This window comes from Morone saxatilis, unplaced genomic scaffold, assembly GCF_004916995.1.
Source record: "Morone saxatilis isolate NCDOM2014 unplaced genomic scaffold, NCSU_SB_2.0 Contig11, whole genome shotgun sequence".
In the NCBI taxonomy this organism is placed as follows: Eukaryota; Metazoa; Chordata; class Actinopteri; family Moronidae; genus Morone; species Morone saxatilis.
In genome coordinates this window covers 13,516,370-13,534,438 of record NW_023339663.1, presented here as the reverse complement: position 1 = coordinate 13,534,438, position 18,069 = coordinate 13,516,370, and the positions used below count along the sequence as shown (strand labels likewise).

General features: G+C 39.8%; 1 protein-coding gene across 1 annotated transcript; it reads left to right on the top strand.

Annotated features, from left to right (window-relative positions):
• Positions 1-1,625: 1,625 nt before the first annotated feature.
• On the top strand, positions 1,626-16,371 carry stk33 (serine/threonine kinase 33). Its single transcript, XM_035682129.1, has 14 exons — positions 1,626-1,705; positions 6,490-6,606; positions 7,134-7,247; positions 7,390-7,494; positions 7,638-7,776; positions 10,572-10,657; positions 11,244-11,331; positions 12,198-12,273; positions 12,361-12,473; positions 12,651-12,736; positions 12,824-12,893; positions 13,081-13,250; positions 13,675-13,767; positions 14,094-16,371. The coding sequence occupies exons 2-14, from the start codon at positions 6,520-6,522 to the stop codon at positions 14,292-14,294; spliced, it is 1,428 nt and encodes a 475-aa protein (XP_035538022.1). The 5' UTR covers positions 1,626-1,705; positions 6,490-6,519; the 3' UTR covers positions 14,295-16,371.
• The last annotated feature ends 1,698 nt before the right edge of the window (positions 16,372-18,069 follow it).

Genomic DNA, 18,069 nt, shown 5'->3' with positions numbered 1-18,069 from the left:
CCAACCTAAAAAAATTTGAAGATTAAAATGAAAACAGTAAAGCAGTTATTAAAATAGTTTGGGAGAATAATAATAATTTTAGGGAAGAACAAAAAGAGAATATTAATGTTTTTAAAGATATAAAGGATATTATAACATTACTTTTTATATGATATTCTTCTGTATTAATGTTATTGGTCACATGTAGTAAACAAGACAGTTGGTGGGGTAACAAGCAGGACCTGTGTGATGCTCCTCACGTTTGCGAGGATAATACTTTGCTCAGGAAGACTGCTGCCACTTCCAGGAGGTGTCTGCAAGCAAAGGACCACTTGGAGATATCCGATCTCTTCATGAAACTCATTCATCATGTGATAGAGAGCAATAAGCTCAGTGCAGACCGCAGACGATACAGTGGCTCCATGGCCAAACTCATCAATAATTTCTTTGTCTAAAAGGCGGAAGTACGTCAGATAGAGGAAATCAGTGGTTACTAATGATAATGTTTGTAGCTAAACACACTATTGGTCTGGATACTCCAGGCATTTTGTATTGGTCACCTGAGCATTTCAAAATACAAGTTTTGCTGAAATTTGAATGACATTATGCAGTTAAAACCGAAAGCAACATTGTTTTTGTTTCTTAATGCAGAGCAAATGGGGAAACTGCATCCAGCAGAACTAGTGAAAAGCACATCTAGTCTACTAGACAGACTTTGAATATGGTTTGCTGGAGTGTTAAATGTCATTCCAAGATTAAAGTTCAAGCTGCCCAAATGAGAGTTGTGGTTAAAGATTTACAGAGGCCCCGTGATCACTTTAAATTGCATGCAAACAGCTGCATATTAGCCCTAAATGGAGTTGGAGCGGAACTCAGTCTGTCCCACAGTGTTAGAAAAAGGAGCTGTATAATAATGGAAAAAAGTAAATTATAAGAATAATAAATAGAAATGCTATAAAACAAATAAATGATTTTGAAGCAACAATAAATAAAAAAATTTAAATTTAATGTGGCTGCTGTTTAGAGACAAAATTGTTTACAAAGACGTTCAAATTGTAGGAATAAGTAGTAGTAACACTTGTATTGTTGTCACAATAAAGGCTATTCTCAATATAGCTGTAAGATCTTATGAGTTATTGGTAAAACGTTTCACAGTGTAAGAGAAGGAAGTTTGTTTTGTTTTGTACCCATAGCCGAATACAACACTTATTCTAAACCTTACTTTTATAATGTCATGTATTTTTCTAATCCTGCTTTCTGCATATTTAATTAGTAATATGTGATCAGAGTTGATGAACTGCAAAACACTATAAAATGTGGACTCTCTAAGGTTCTCATTACCTTATTTCAACAAATAACCATGGTTACAAAATAAACTGTAAATGAAAGCTCCAGTTTTGTCCACTAGATGGAGACTAAGGACCGAGTAAAATCCAGGCTGCCACAGGGAAACACAGGCCTACAACACTTATTGTGTGTGTTGGGCTCGTCCAGTCCTGTCGTGGTCACGTTTTATCCGGTAAGGTCTACTTTACGTGGGTCGACACACACACACACACACACACACACACATAGGAGCCACCGGGGGCGCTGCAAGACCCCGAGTTAGGAGAAGCCCCGTTCATTCATTGGAACTTTGTCCCTCTTCGCTTCCCTTAGTCACTCGGCGAAAAAGTTTTTTACTTGGGAGACCAAACTGCGGAATGAAAATGGTCTGTTCCAAAAGGTAAGGTGCTTTTCGCTGTACTGTTTGTAACAGCAGCTGTCACACCGGAGACACAAGGCGCACTGGTATGTGTGTTGTTTTGCACGTTACTAGGGTTTGTGTCGGGTCAAGAAGAGGAAGAAGAAGAGGAAGAGGAAGAAGAGGAAACCGTTTATGGCAACTTCATGTTTCGTTGCCATGACAACGTGTGCCATGGGGAATGCTAGCTAGCCTCAAACTGTCCAACCGTCGCTCTGCAGACGTTGAGAACATGGTGAACGGCAGTTGACAGTTGACAGTTGACCAGTGTTTGTCCGTCCTGTATGTTTTATTTCTTTAATAATTATTTATACAGTCCCAGACTTTTAATTAATTATCTGTCTCCAACCTCATTAGCTTGTTCACGTGGTTCAATTAACTAACTTAACTTAAGAGTTATGGTAACGTGTGTGACTGCACGGAGCACGGAAACACCTTTATTACTGATCCATATAACTCTAGGTTAAAGTTAAATAATAACATAATTAGTTTCACTGATAGTGCGTGTTAGCTGCAGCTGTCGATGTGTGCTTAATTAAACGTTTGCACGCACCTAATATACATATATAACGTTATATATATAACACTTACTGAGTATGTTAGCTTCTAACGTTAGTTAGGTTTCTAATTTTAAGTTTTTGAGTCAGTTTTAGCCTCAGCTGTCATCATTTGTCATAATTTGAATGTATAATGGTCATAAAGGCTATTTTGTCCCTTTATCTTTTGTTCTAACTTGTTAAAAAACATTTTTTTTTTTTTAGTAAAGAGCGTCAACGTTATCAGCTTGGCGGTTGCACAATGAATAATTTTATTTATTTAACACGTTATAACTGAAGGTGTGGACATCTGTGTGCTCTGATATGAATGTGCTGAGTTCTCTCCGGGTTGGCATTGAAGTGAATTTGATTTGTTCTTGTTTCTGCTATGGCCTACATTTTTCTAGATGTCTGCCCTCCCAGCTTCCCAAGGCTGAGCCCAGCAAGGGCAGAGATTAGCCTTAACCAGGATTAAACCAATGAGAAAATTTGAATTTGTTGGCCCTTATCTCCTAGCAACATGTGGAGTGCTCTGAGCAAATGGCACAATTTGATCTTTTGCTTCCTTTTGGCAAAAAAAAGCATGTTTTCTCGCCAATAGACACTTATCAAAACATGACCATTGGAGACAGAGAGAATTCTTGGAGGGGCCTTTTTAAATGATTTGTTTATAGGGACGCTACATGTATTTCTTGTTTGTGTGTAGGAAACAGCAAACTTACAGCACGTCCTTTCCTGTCCATCAGCTGTCAGGTGCAGTGTATTTCCACAGCTGTGTGCTTTAATAGCGCAATGTTGGCGTGTTCTTGGTATATGACATTTAGACCACGAGCTTTGATAATCTCTCTGCATACTATTAGGATTCACCTCGTAACTTAGTGAAGTTGATGGGCTCTATATTTGCATTCTAAACATGCAATTTCTTGCCTCATCAGGTAATGTAATTCCACGCTTCATTAGGACTGTGAAGTTTATCATTTGTCATCAAAGCCAAGCTGTCAATAAATGATTAAGTTTCACATGAGGAAAATGTAATATTTGGGCTCAAGCAAAACGGATAGCGGTTTACATTTTAATTGCAGTGATTCTGTTTTTGTTTGATTTTCAGGCTGTATTTTAGCAGCTGCTCGCTTCAGCTAGAGCGCTGCCTAATTTATTCTACTAACTAGTTATGCCATTAAAGAAAGCACGAGGCCCTGTGTAATTTTGAGATGTATCATATCTTGACGGTCTGGTTGAGATTGAAAAGTGGTAGAGCTGTTCTGAAGCTGTAGTTTCAGCAGACGCAGTCGTTTCTCTCTGCGACACAACGCTGCAGTTGTCCCACGCTCATAAAGCATTAGGGCTGCAAATAATGATTCCTCCATAATTGATTCATTTGTTGATTATTTTTTACGATTCATTGATTCATTGGTTAGTCTGTAAAATGCCAGGAAATCTAATTTCCCACAGGCCAATGTGATATCTTCAGACAATTTGTTTGACCAGAACAACAAAAGTGTACAATTATATAAACAGAGAAAAGCAGAAAGTCCCCACATTTGAAAAGATTAAAACAAGTGATGTTTTCTGAAACAATTAATTAATTTAATGACCATGTGACCAAAGTCAGTGGAATTAGTTTTTTGGTACAGCACAGACATCAATAATAATAAGTTATGATCACAATAGTACAGGCAGGCAAAGAAAGGTGGATATTTAAGTGGACGAAGGATATATTTTAGTATTATTTTAGATTAATGTCGATCAACTCATTGATTAATCGACCGATTGTTTCAGCTTTAAACAGCGTTTTACTGACAGACCCCACTTCCACTCGCAGCTGCAGTTTAAAACTGATTTATTGGATGAGCAGCAGCAACGTCTGCCTGTAAACAACAGTATTTACCATTTCTACAACATCGGCAGCATGTTTAGTTTGTCCTGCTCAACAGTTTAATAGTGTGGACTGTGAAGAAGCCTCTGTGGGCTCGCGGCAGTCCTGTTGACACTAAGGAGAAAGATGAGAGTTAATGAAAGACAAGAAGTTTTAAGGGACGAAAAGTTCCGCAGGATCGAAGTCATCCTTTGTATGCCGACGCTCTCTTTGTGCCATTGATTTTGAGCGTTTAGTTCTTAGACAGTATCTCCACACTCCCTGTCATTAGACACTACATAACGCACTCAGTACTGTAAATAAACACACATTGCTGTCTGACAGAATGATGGAGAGATGAGGCAAGTATGGGCTCGACTTGTGATGAACCGTCGGCTCTAATTACTCCCCGCTGAAACTGGAGAATGTAAAAGGTGGACCGCAGCCTGCGTGTCGTTGGCGTCGGGTTGTGTGGGCACGTTTGCTCATCTTTCAGCGTGTCTGCGTTTGAACAAAGACCATTGTGTTTAGACATTATTCGTTCGTACTGTCTGTTACTGTTTAGTCATTATTTGACCCAGTTGGTTCTGTATTTATTCTCGGGTCAATCGCCCGTGTATGTAGAGATGGACTGTAACTGTGGCTTAATCGAGTCCATATAAAGGAGAATAAGCAGTCCAGGCTTTGTCTTTCAAGGACGTTTTGAACTTTCACGTGTTAGCACTACTGAGGCACCTGCACAGAGAATTTAGCCTTAATGGAAGTCGTTTTAGGTGCACAGGTGGCACAGGGGCACAATTCAGCTGAGAGGTTTAAATCTTGATTGTATTTCCAGCAATTTGGTCATGCAACAAACACAATTATGTTTGCGAGTCGCAAGCCAGGAAAGCATCGTGTCCTTGTCGCTGCATTAGCGATTCTCGAGTGTTGTTTGTGTCACTTCCACCGAAGAGTGGCGGGATTCGGGAGGAATAACGGGAACCTCACAGGAAGTTCCTTTCAGGCGGGTGAAAAGAATTGGTACCTTTTAAGTAAGTAAAAAAAACAGAAACAAATAATCTGTTTTGTGCTTTGACTGTACTTTTAGAAACACGTGTAGAGATTGCAGATAGGCAACCTGAGTCTGTTGGTGGCCCTCAGACTTCTCACCCTGACCCGACCCTGATCTCCTATTTCCTTTGCCTCGGGGATCTGAGGCTCAGGACCAGACACTGCACAGGACCCTCCTCCTCCAGTCACTTCCAGTCCCCAGTGATACACTCATCACATCACCTCCCTCTGTCTTCCACAAATGAGCTGTGATTGAGATGATTGGGATTTCCAGAGGCTGTCAGAATCGTTTTGATTGGGAAATAGACGGGAGATAATGGGAGAGACAGGCCTGTTATGAGAGCCCTGTCAGGGCTAAAATAATGCGCCAGAGTGAAGAGGTTAAAGACACCGCTTCCTTGTTAATAATTAATTGCTGTGCATGTGGTGGATCCACTTCATTGCTCCCAGTCATCGCTTGATAACTGCTTTACATTTAATTTGGCTTTAGAGACTGTTTTTCAAGCTGGGTAAATTGTGCTTAAAGTTAATATAGACTCAGAGAGAGATGGCCGTTTGGTCATAAACCAGTGATAAAAGAGGAGAAGAGATTCAGTAATTCTGTACACTGCTTATTAAAGTATAGACTTCTACTATACTTAAAGTGTGTTAAGATACAAATAATAATTTCACTACGAGTAAATTAAGCTTCAATTAAAAGTGTGTGGTTAATTCCTTAAAGGCTTTTTTACAACCAGCAGTGACGATTGCTTGTATGGGAGAATATTTTTGTTTTGTGTAGTAGTGGGTAATATAATCTTGTGAAATATTGATAAATTGGAAACAGTACTGTTGATTTATTGAATGCTTTTGGAAAAATGTAATCTCTCAGTTACTGGTGAAACAATTAGTTATGACTGCAGATTTGTGTGTAACATTCAGGAGGATCTATCAGAAACTGAATATAATATTCATAGCTATGTTTTCATTACTGTACAATCAGATTTGTGTTACCTCATATTGAGCAGTTTTTATCTCCAGAAGGAGTCGGTCCTCTTACACAGAGGCTGCTGTGTTGAACCGCCGTGTTTCTACAGTAGCCCAGAATGGACAAACCAAACATTGTCGAGTTTTGCAGCCACCATAGTTTCTCCTACATGTTTTATTCAAATGGTTACAATCTGCAGCTTCACTGCTAGATGCCACTGAATCCTACACGCTGGTCCTTTAAAACAACAAACTAATTATTAATAATAAGCAGTTATTATTTGTCAACCAAGAACTTCTTTTTGTCACCGACAGCCTCGTGACTCGAGATAATGACCGCCCTCTTTTTCCACCTCTAGATGACACAAGGAGATGTTTGTGGCTAAGGCATGAACATGGTGTCCCCGTGGACCGGCAGGCACACACTGGGGAGGAATGTGCCTTTAACGCGCCTGCAGAGTGACGCTGACCTCAGGGTACGGAGAGCTTCCACACAGGAGTTCACTACAGTCCTGTGTTGTGCTGAAGAAGTCACACATACTCACTGGTGACCTCTATAGTACATTTTATCCTCACCAAACGAGGATCAAACTTCACTTTGCTGCTGTATAGCCCCCCTTCAGTGGGGAATTTGACTGCTCCCTTTGCCAAATCCGAAGCAGCCAGTGCTCAGCCTTGCATGCACACAGATAATGATCAAGTTAATTAGACCTGAGATTGAACGAACTGCAGCAGCAACTTAATCATTTGTAACTTGATTAGAAATACTATATTCTGCACCTCCAGAGACCCGAAAATGTTCCGTTTTTTCAGAGAGCTTGAAATTAGGATGTGCTTCAGGATTCAGGTCTTGAGCTAAGACGTAAGGTTTTTGTAATCCACAACAGTGAAATGATCCTAAAGTCTTAAACACAAGCTCAAGGGAAATTCTCTGCTGTCTCTGACTGACAGTGAGCAGGTGTAGATTGCGAGTGTTTTAATTTTTTCTTTCTTATCCCCGTAGGAAATATATAAATTTGGAAGAAAATTGGGTCAAGGTAGCTTTGGAGTTGTTTATGAAGCCACCCACATTGAGACACAGACAAAATGGGCTATTAAGGAGGTTTGCAGACCAGTGGTGAGTGCATTCAGCATCCCTCTGGGAAGGCTGTTTTTAAATGTGTTGCACTAATAAGAGAGTTTTATGCTTGGAGAGAAGCAAATGGCCATAACCACGCTGAAACTCCCATCAGCTGTGATTTGACTTTCTGTCACTTCAGGCAGGCAGTTCGAAAGTAAAGATGCTGGGGCACGAAATAAACATTCTCAAACAAGTGAATCATGCTCACATAATACATCTCCACGAAGTCTACGAGACGGCTAAGGTGAGCATTGCTGTCCTTTCAGTAACAGACTCTACGTAAGCCCATTTAAGAGAGTGGGTTACGTGTAATCTCCTTACTGTGTGTCTTCTGCATAAATATTACTGATGAGCACAGACTGACTGACTTTCTCTGCTTGTTTCTAGATGATTTATTTGGTTACTGAGCTGTGCGTCGGAGGTGAACTGAAGCAGCTGCTGCAGCGGAAAAAGTTCTTTACAGAGGACGAGACGAGGCATATCATCTATAGCTTAGCTGACGCCGTTGTCTACCTTCACAAAAGGGGTAACGTCATTCTGCAGATTGACATTTTGATAATATTCAAACCCATCTTAACATTAGCTGGAAATCTAGTTATTGATGACCTCCAGCGATCAGAGTTCTCACCTTGCTGAAGGGATGTCGATGTGTACATGTGGTGTGTTCATGACACCCTGAAATCACTGAGTTACCTCATATTCTTACTCTAATTACACTCTAGTGTGGAGCAAGTAGTATAGGGTTATGTTTTAGTCCAGGGCAGGCATGGGACGATATGAAACACAATTGTACGGACCAAAATAATTGCAATTCACGATATTAATAATCGTCATAATGTCCTTCAAAATCTTAAAATGACACAAAAACATACTGGAATAACTTTACCGTTCATTTTGTTAAGAAACACATATTTGTATTGCATTACAGACAGGACAGCACACATTTAACTTGTTTGTGTGTGTGGGGATACAATGAACTGTGCTGCCTTTATTGCAATTCAAAAATAAATCAGGAAATCAAAGTAGGACTGTACGTTAGCAAGCTAGACAGCTTTTTCAAGTCACATTCATGTTTGTTTTATTTTTATCTCAACAATTCAAATTCAACAAGATATACTTATCTGAGTGTATTTTTATCGCAATACACAATATCATATATCTTCTCATTCCCAGTTTAGGATATTTCATATTTAAATGAAGGTGGAATTAGGACTTGGGCCGGTTCAGACTGTGTTTTGAATAAAGCGTGCTTTAGTTAAGTTATAATGTAATAGTGCCATAGTGCCATTATTATACTCAAATTATGTTACTTACAATGATGTGAGAGTTTTTTTGCCGTTACGGTTTACAGTCAATATAAACGCGTGGCTCATTTTGATAAAAGAGCGATATTAAACAACTTCCAGGAATAAAAAAACATAGTAATCATTTTAATTAAATCTGTGTGTTTTATTTGGAAATGTTGTTTCCTCTTTTAATGGTGAAATCTGTGGTTAGAGGTAATTCAGGACATTGCCTGGCAATGAGGCGTCATTACATGTGGCTAATGACTAATTTACAACAAGCTGGAGAGCAATACTGATTAATAGGTGTGCTTTCACATGGAAAGTCCCTCTGTGCCGGTTTCCCTCACCTCCATAGAGACCAATGATGCTAATGAGGTAGCCAGAACCGTTTTTGTCAAATGACCACTTGTGAAAGTCCCTCGTCTTAAATTTGTTTGGGTTTTCTCATTTTACTAAATTTTTGTTGTCTTTTGTCAGCCTCAGCTGCTTTTCTTAGGCTCAGCTGTGCTTTGAGCTTTAACACGCTAGTAACAACATAGTAAGGAAAAATGATTCATGTACATGTAATTATTAAACAGCAGATCCAGTTGTTTTATTAAATAGCATAATTTATCCGTTAGTTAACAGAGGGATGATTACTGAAACGTAATGCACAAAAATTATGTTATATTTGGTAATTGTGACTCTTGTCTATATTTTATTAAATAAACAAAAGAAAGACAAAACTAAACAGTGTTTTTTAAAATGGGTATGTTGTTATTTACAGTATGTATAATGATTACATGATGAAGTATGAATATCAAATTGAGAGTTCAGCAAGCAGTTAAAAAAAACAGGAAAAAGTATCTTAAATCTTAAATTGATGAAGGAAACAAAGAACATTTTCAAGTGTTTGTTTTGTGCACACCAGTTGGTCTAACTTACCTTTCACACACCATCAACACTGTTGCATTTTATAATTGGTTGCTTCAAACAGTGCAGTGAAAAGGACAGCCCAGGGCAGTTGTATTTTTCCTCCTGCCTTCTCTCACTCCACCAAGTTTTGTTAACGAGGCCCTTCAGCCTGGCCTACTGCAAGCGAGGTAAACAGATCACTCTGTTAGTGTGTACAAAACACAGTTTATTCCGGTGACTGACATTAGCAAATCATGTTGCACTTAACTTTTGATCACAGACTTTATTCATTTCTCTTCAGTATTCCCAACTCCAGTTATTGTCATATTTATTTAAGACCGAAATATGTTAAAGACAAAAAAAACACCTTTATTTTCAGTAGGTTTTGGTATTTTTTGTGTCAAACATGGCCATGTTCCACCGGCCAATTCCATGACGCAGTTTAGTTAGGTTAGTCTTTATTAATCCCTGTGGGGACATTTGTCCTCTGCTTTACTGATCTAACTATTTATGAGCGGTGGGCAGCCACAGTGCAGCGCCTGAAAACCAACTCGTTATGAGGCTAGTGCCTTACTCAAGGGCAATAAGTATTACTTACAGCAATAGCTCCCAACTGTTTTTAGGCCGTGGCACCCATCCAAATATTTATCGGCAGATTTAAAGAGAAATCTTTAACTTAAAATAAACAAAGAATAAAATCAAATATAATTGCTTTGACCCCAGGGTGCCATGGTGGAACCACTGGCTACATTAACATGCTTCTCTTTGGGGTGGGAGAGAAGCTGAGCTAACACAAGGAGAACAGACAGACAACCAGTTTGTTGTCATTATGGTTGTGATTGTTGATTTACCTATGAAAAGCTTTTAATTGAGCAAATCAGAGACATAGCAACAGTATAATCAGTATTATGTGTGCGAGTGAATCAAAACTGTAAAGCCAGCAGTGAAATATTTCTCAGTGGTTTCATCAACATGAGCATCCTCCTTTTCACCCATTTGATCCATTGTCATTACAAAAAGATTGATATGGTGACTGATCGCAACAGTGAATAGGGTAAAGGTAAATGTCACATTCATCCACGTTAAAACTGTAGTCAAACCATTATGTCTGTGTAAAAGTTTTCCTCCTCACATCTTACAGACATAGTGCACAGAGACTTGAAACTTGAGAACATTCTTCTGAAAAATTCTCTCGAGGAGGATGATAATGGCAGGATTAATATCAAGGTAAGATGGTGAAACAAACTGTAAAACCTTCCATCACTGCTTCTTATCCATTCTCTGTCGGACTGAGTGCAAGCCTCTGATGAGCACTTTTTCCTCGCCCACTATCTCCTCTATATTTAGTAAAGGCTTTAAATACTACCTCATTATGACCGCCTCCCTCTGGTTTTCCTTTATAGTACACCTTTACAAAGAGACTGTATCTTTAAAGAAATTACCAGCTGAGCACAGTATGTTGCGTGCATTGACAACCAGCCAGCCAAAGCAGATACCTGGTGTGCGAGCCAAAACAAGTCTAGACCACAGCATAAATGTCCTTGTCTCTCTGTTTTTCTGCCTGTCTAACACCCACATACTGTACTCGCTTTAAGAAAGTGTTGTCGTGCCACGACATCATTTTAATAGTGTGACACCCCTTTGCAACTATGTGCCAGCCTTAACAGCTATGTTGCTATTCATGTAAGTCATCAAGGATCATTGTTTGTACTCGCGCTCTAGCTTAGTTTTCCAACAAATCATTTAATATGGGTTCTATTATCTAAATCACGTTCATTTGTATCACCTTTTTCCTATCTTATTCTCTACATAGGTGACAGACTTTGGATTATCAGTGCAGACAGGTGGTGTAGGGATTGAGAACATAATGACGGAGGCCTGTGGGACCCTTACCTATATGGGTAAGACACCTGTATCTCCTACAGCATGCTACTACAGATGACCACAGGGTGATGTGATGACCACACAAGTTTGGATGAGTGTTGTAGCAGCATGTCTTGCCATCAGTCATCAGTATCTTTTTGTGGGTTGCTAAAGTTGGACATTTTTAAATTCTACACATAGTGGTTTTCAGTTTGTAATTTTATTTTTGCATGTTGGTGTGTATCAGGTATATTTTATATCTATACTTGTTATGTAAACGTGCCCTGTGGTGTTTTTTGACCAATAGTGGTGCTATGGAGCCATGTTTTTATGAGTGCGGTCATACAAATGTGAAGTAAAGGAAAAGGCAGGGACCAAGAAGACTGCTAGCCAGTGTTAACATGGATATAAACAATGCAAACGTTTAAAGGTATTTAAACAATTGGCTTTGTGAATGTTTTATAAGAACAGAAATGCATTAAACACATTTAGGCTTCAAGGATACACTCAACATGTTCGAGAGAAGCAGGGAATCTAAACTTTTTTATTTTAGGTATTGCATCCAAATTGTTGCACAACATAACAGATGCACAAAACATCTTTTTTATTTTATTTTGTGAGACCTGCATTGTTCCTGCTAGAAGTCCTCCTCTTCTCCTCCTCCACTTTTATTGGATCATTGTCGCCTTTTACGCCTCATTACTGCCACCAGCTGTGAATATGCATTACTGGCCTGTGTATCACATGGCTCCTGTGCTCGTGGTATCTCCTCGTGAATGTGCTGATATATGGGATTCACTTATTGAAACATTGCGCAGTAGCACCACCAGTGGTCAAAACCCAGTTTTAACTAGTAGTTCATTTCCATACCTCAGTCATAACCCCTTATGTGTGTGAATTTCAGCACCTGAAATGATGAGCGGTCGTGGTTACAGCCAGTGGTGTGATGTGTGGAGCATAGGAGTCGTTATGTATATGTTGTAAGTACACACACACACACACAAAGTATTACATATACATGCATATGATACTGGGAATACATGTGTCAGAGTTGTGTGTCCCTGTAGGCTGTGTGGGGAGCCTCCGTTTGTGTCTACAACAAGGACAAACCTGCTTGAGGAGATTATGAACAATGGAGTCACATTTACACAATCCACCTGGGCCACAGTCAGTGATGCAGGTGACACTAAATAAATAATAAATGTAATTCCTGCAAAAAATGAGGAATTGTTTGTGATATGGAGTGAAGGAATATATTTTTTCATTGACAGTCGGTACAGGATTTTGCACAGATGCAGTTTTACTGTTTAGATTGGTACTAACAAACTCACCGATTGGCTCGAGTCTGTCTCAACAGCAAAAATTGTATTGACTTGCCTTCTGAAGGTGGACCCTGCCTACCGCATGTCTGCTAATCAACTATTAGAAAACCCATGGATCAAAGTAAGGCACTGATTGTTCCAGCTGCGTTCATAAACTTTACCAAATGAGTCACATAAGGAGTTCTTATGGGGGTGCTTTGTCCAACAGGGTGACAATACTGTGTCTGTACCGTCCAATGTGCTGGAGATGATGCATAACCACCACGAGCAGGAAGAGAGTAAGAGGCTGAAGATTTAACTTAATTGACATAACTTAATGCAGGTCATGATTTGATCATTTGAATAAATTAGACTGTGTAGGCGATAATATATGAGGACGGAGGAGGGATGGTGGGAGAGAAAGAGATGGACCAAAGCCACATGAGGTTAGTCGATGTTGATGTTATTTTAAATCACCCACAATAGGAACAAAGACTCTGGAGGACGTGTCCCTCACCTCTTCTGATGACACACTGGACCCATCCCTGGTCCCTGGGGCAGCTTCAACAGAAACAGACAGCAACTGCAGGATCCATGCTAAGCTCAGCCACGAGAGAGACAGCAGCTTTTGCACACCGGCCACATCGACCAAACGGGTACTGTATGTCTGTTGCACCACAGCTCTACAACAAGCTGACCTCACCGTTTTCGTATTATGTCTCTATATGGCTCCCAAATAATTTAAAATATGTCAAGCCTCTGTTTATCTGTTTAAATGCTATTACATCTGCTTACACATCAGAGTTGTCAAATTCATCACCAACTTACAGAGCTCTCGTGGGTAAGCAATACAAGTGGTTCTGAATAAGCCATAACTATCATCTACATCTCATTAGATTAAAATAAAAATTCATGTCAATATTCAAGTGATAATAAGATTGTTAATCTCATGGTTAAAAACAAAACAAAACAGAATTTTACTTTAAAGTACAGTACGACTCTATAGTTCAGTTAAGTTTTATCTTAAGTTTTATAACTCTTATCTTTCCTTTTGCGTTATCCTTGTATCTTGGAATAAAGACCCACCATAAGGAGAGTGGTGGCACCCTCCTGCAGGACAAGCGCAAAAGCAGCTCTGAAACTCTAGGGCCGCCTCAACCCACCACCACACAGGTATGTTGAACCTCCTACAACTTGGCCTTTTCAGTTTAACTTTAATTAATTACTTGATTCATGGTTTTAATTTGGTTTTGATTTGACAGTTTTTGATCTAAATTTTCAAACTACAAATATCTACTGCTGTACATTTTGGATTTTAAACAAAACCTAACCCTAGCCCTTTAGGTTGGCATACTTCCTTCATATTCAATCACCACTAGATGGTGCCAGATTTACCTATTACAGAAGATGGTAATAAAGGTGTAGCCATGCAGCTGTTTTTAAATGAATGTGATAGTTAATTCTGTTATGTAAGATGAATATGAATCTTACTCCTGCAGTCTCATGCCAGTGTGAAACCCTGTACACAGCCAAGTGCAAAGCAGCGTAGGCCTCGGGACAAGAAAGACGTCGGTACAGGACAGAAACCAGCCTCTGACATCAGTAAGGCAGTCGACCAGAGACCATCTACCTCCAGTAAAAGTAGGACTGGCCCCCGCAAACCACCAGCCAGCTCTAAGACCAATGCCCCTTCAGAATAAAACAAAAAAACGAGCCATATCACTTGAGAAAGAGTGAGCGATAACACACAAGTCGGTGAACAAAAGACAGTAAAAAGAGAGAAAAACTAGAGGTGGACTTTATTTGATATAATTCTGTTATTTAGCATTGATGTGAATGAAACTACTGTGAATGGTGAGACTTAGTAGTAACAGCAGTATCACATGAATGGGCCTCATATGCAGGTGTGAAAATACATGAAGTCTAAGAACCCTGCAGCTGAGGGTCTAGCCTCAGCAGTGCCTCATGCCAAAGGAAAAAGCCCCCGGTCTGAGGGGTTCCCCGGATGGGGCAAACCTGCTCGTCAAATACATACTGTTACACAGCCAACTGAGAACGTCCAGCAGCCCAAATACAGACCTTTTTTTTATAGTGGCCAGCAAACGGAGATTGAATTTGTTTGTCAGATATTAGAGGTGGCATCTGATTCAAGGGTTTTCCTTATAAAGCAGCGACCTAGAGTTTAGTTGAGAAAAGAGAGATTCGCAGGAGATTTGAGCACAGCTCATCCCTTAATGAAACTGTTAATAAGTAATTTACTTACTACCTAGCTGCATCTCCTGTCATCTTTAAGGTCATCTCTATATTTATATACTGCACACTGTGAATGTATGCCTTTTCCATACAGAAAGTAATATTCACTTGAAAATAATCAAATCTATTATGTAGAAAGCGAATGTTAATTTAATACTTTTGGAGAAAGTAATTATTTGCTAGAGGTGAACAGGGATGTAATAATCAGGCCAGAGAAAAAATACATATTTGTAAAAAAAAAATTGATTCCCACAAAAGTAGAAAGTGGAATTTGACAGGAATGTGTGATTACGTCTTGAAGCTCTTTAAATCAGTGATACTAGTAGTGTGTATATATTTTTAATACTTAAAATGTGCCAAATATCATAAAACATAACTGTTGCACAACAATTTTGTATAGTTTATTTTCAATAAAATTACAAAATAGTTTTATTGTTTTGTAATTCCATGCTAAATAGCCGAGAATACTCATATAAAGAACGGGAGACTTTACTGGATCTCATTTCACAACACCAAAGTTAGCATTAGGGATTTTCTTTTTTCTGTTCTGACCTCTTAATTCCAAAACGCCCTATATGCAGTGACTGCACCCACTCAGTGTCAAAACAGAAAGACTGTCACACAGGCTGGTTACGCTCCATCTGAATGCAGAGGATTGGGACTGAGGGCAGCCACGGGTCTAATCTCGTTTGGAGGCCATTGAAAGCAGTAGGAGCTACTTTGAGGGCACTGCCATTCAAGCACAGGTTTTTCCGCTGTAGAGAGAATAATCCCCAGCATAGATACAACATTAAAGTAGCCAAGCATAACACACAGAGGCTGAATTTCAAATCCACCCATTTGCATCTTGAAGTGAATGAGTGCCAACAATGGGGCTCCGTGTTCATGCACAAGCTCTGTGTTTTAGTGTGCATGTGTAAATGTAGTGTGCATTTGTCTAAGGTATTTCTACATTTCAGGGAAGAGCTAATTGTATTAAAAGTGTGCACAGAGTATGTTAACCTTTATCAAATTCTGTCCAGGCAGACATATTGATCTCGGGTGATTATTATTTTTTTTAACTTAGTGAGTAGATGTGCACAACACTGTCTTGTGTTGGAGTTATTTGTAATTCAACAGAGTTTACGAGAATGAACAAATGGCACGTGAATTATCTTTGATTCAAGCTGCTTGCCAAAAAGACTGCAACATTATTGACATACCGTATGCCTTTGGTTTACTAAGACTGGTATAAACAGCAGATGGAGCTGTAGTAAGTTGCTGAATTCATTTCCTGGAGTTAATCTGACAGGAGAGTGCTATCCCTAAAGCTTACCACCTAGTTTTGTGCATGAAGATGTGTAATTAGAATTGATTGCTTGAGTCACTGCCCATTAAAACTGTGATGTCCATGTAACATGTCACTAATTAATATGTTGTATGGTTATGTTTCGATGGTCCTTTCAAACAAAGACATGCTTTTTTTTGGGTGCTGTCTCTTTCACAAAATGTGATTTGGTGGTAGATAATTTAAGAAATAAAAAACAAAACCACAGCAATGATTTGTGTAGTTAGTTACACCTCTTTTCCATTTAGAATGTGACGCTGGAAGGCTGTTTAGACAACCTCTCGTATGGCTAATTTTTGTCAGAAGAGGAGAAGGGATTTCAGCATATGGTCCTCATTGTCTTGATTAATTATATCGAGACAAAAAAAAATCTCTAAATTGATTAATTGATTGATACAGCAAATTATAGGAATGTGTGTACATGCCTCAGGGTGGAACAAATTTAACAAAACTGAAACACATCAAGAAAAATGTGGAAGAATCAGTGACTTCATGTATGACGACAGTAGGTTCAGATGCTGTTAAAACACTGTCAGCTTGTATTGCTGCAAGCCAGCAGGAGCCTCCAGTTTTACTTTTACTCCTTTTGGCCAAAACAACAGAGAAAAGAGGTGGGAGGGGAGGGGGGGACAGAACGAGAGAGGCTGTATGGTGGATAGGTTAGGGGCGTGAATTTGGGACAAAGCATGGAGGCAAAGGAAATTAGAAAATTCGTCGGGATGGAACAAGGGATGCGCCCCCTGCCCCCCACAAACCCTCCCCCCTTTTCCTCCAGCAGTGCTCCTGACAGATGGAAGTAAGGGTGGGTGGGTTGACGGGCTGGAGGGATTAAAACTCTGCAGCCCCATTTTGGAGCCTGAAGAGAGTGTCACTCCTGCAAAGGTGGGGTGCAGAGAGGCACTTGTGGCGAGAGTCGCGGGGCGTGTGAAGTGGGTGTACGCAGGCTAATGTCAAAAGTGGCAAGGATGCTCCCCCTCCCTCGGCCCCCCCTCTGCTCCATGCACCTTTATCCACTGAGGAGCATGGAGGGGGCTGCTGGTAATAGGGATCGCAATAACCTTAATAGAGCTCCCTTTAATTAATCAGCTCATCTGCAGAGGCCCGATACCTGCAGCTGAACCCACCCCCCTCCACCCTCACCCCAAACACAACATCCTCACACTGCTGCTGTGACATTGTGGTAATGAGGTAACACAGCTACAATGTCATGGAAATGTTGCGGAGACGTTATCTGTGGGAGCTCATCACACATGCTGATGTTCCTGATCCCCTTCAATGTTTGCGTTGTGTGCGTACATGCGTGTGGGTGCGTGTGCGTGTGTTCATGTATGCTGCTGCACCACGGTGCCACCCCCACCCAAAAATAACAGATACATATGGCCAAGTGGCAGGAGGAAACCATGATGCCTCTATTTTCCACAGAAGAAGAGAGGGGGGAAAACCCCACCTCAAGTGAACATTTGAAACAGATGGCAATTTCAAAGCAAGCCTCATCAATCTTTGTTGACACCAGCCCTTTTTTTAAAACTACTCTTATTTGGGACATTTGCAATTATAATGCATACTGTAAGCTCATTTGAATATCAAATTAATTACTGAACACACTGGAGTAAATACCTCTTTTATAACTCCTTGTTGAAAGTGAAAAGTTCTTGACTACGGTTGGATGGCGTGTTAATTTACAGTGATATCTAATCCCAAGTTACTTCACATAAAAGGCATTACTATACATATTTTAATGGGGAGGTGGTTGTTTTCCAAGCAATTTTCTGCTAGAGTACATTTTTAATTTATTCATATTTAATTTATTGGTCTCTGCATACCCGCTCAGTAAAACTAATCAACACCATGTATGGGCCTCTTAAAGCCACATCTCTCCTTGGCAGGCAGACAGG

Bases quoted from the DNA above. Each gene is read 5' to 3' on its own strand.
- stk33 (XM_035682129.1), top strand. From the start codon at position 6,520: ATGAACATGGTGTCCCCGTGGACCGGCAGGCACACACTGGGGAGGAAT. The intron at 7,495-7,637 runs GTGAGCATTGCT...GCTTGTTTCTAG, and splicing joins AAGTCTACGAGACGGCTAAG to ATGATTTATTTGGTTACTGA. The intron at 12,274-12,360 runs GTAAGTACACAC...GTGTCCCTGTAG, and splicing joins GGAGTCGTTATGTATATGTT to GCTGTGTGGGGAGCCTCCGT.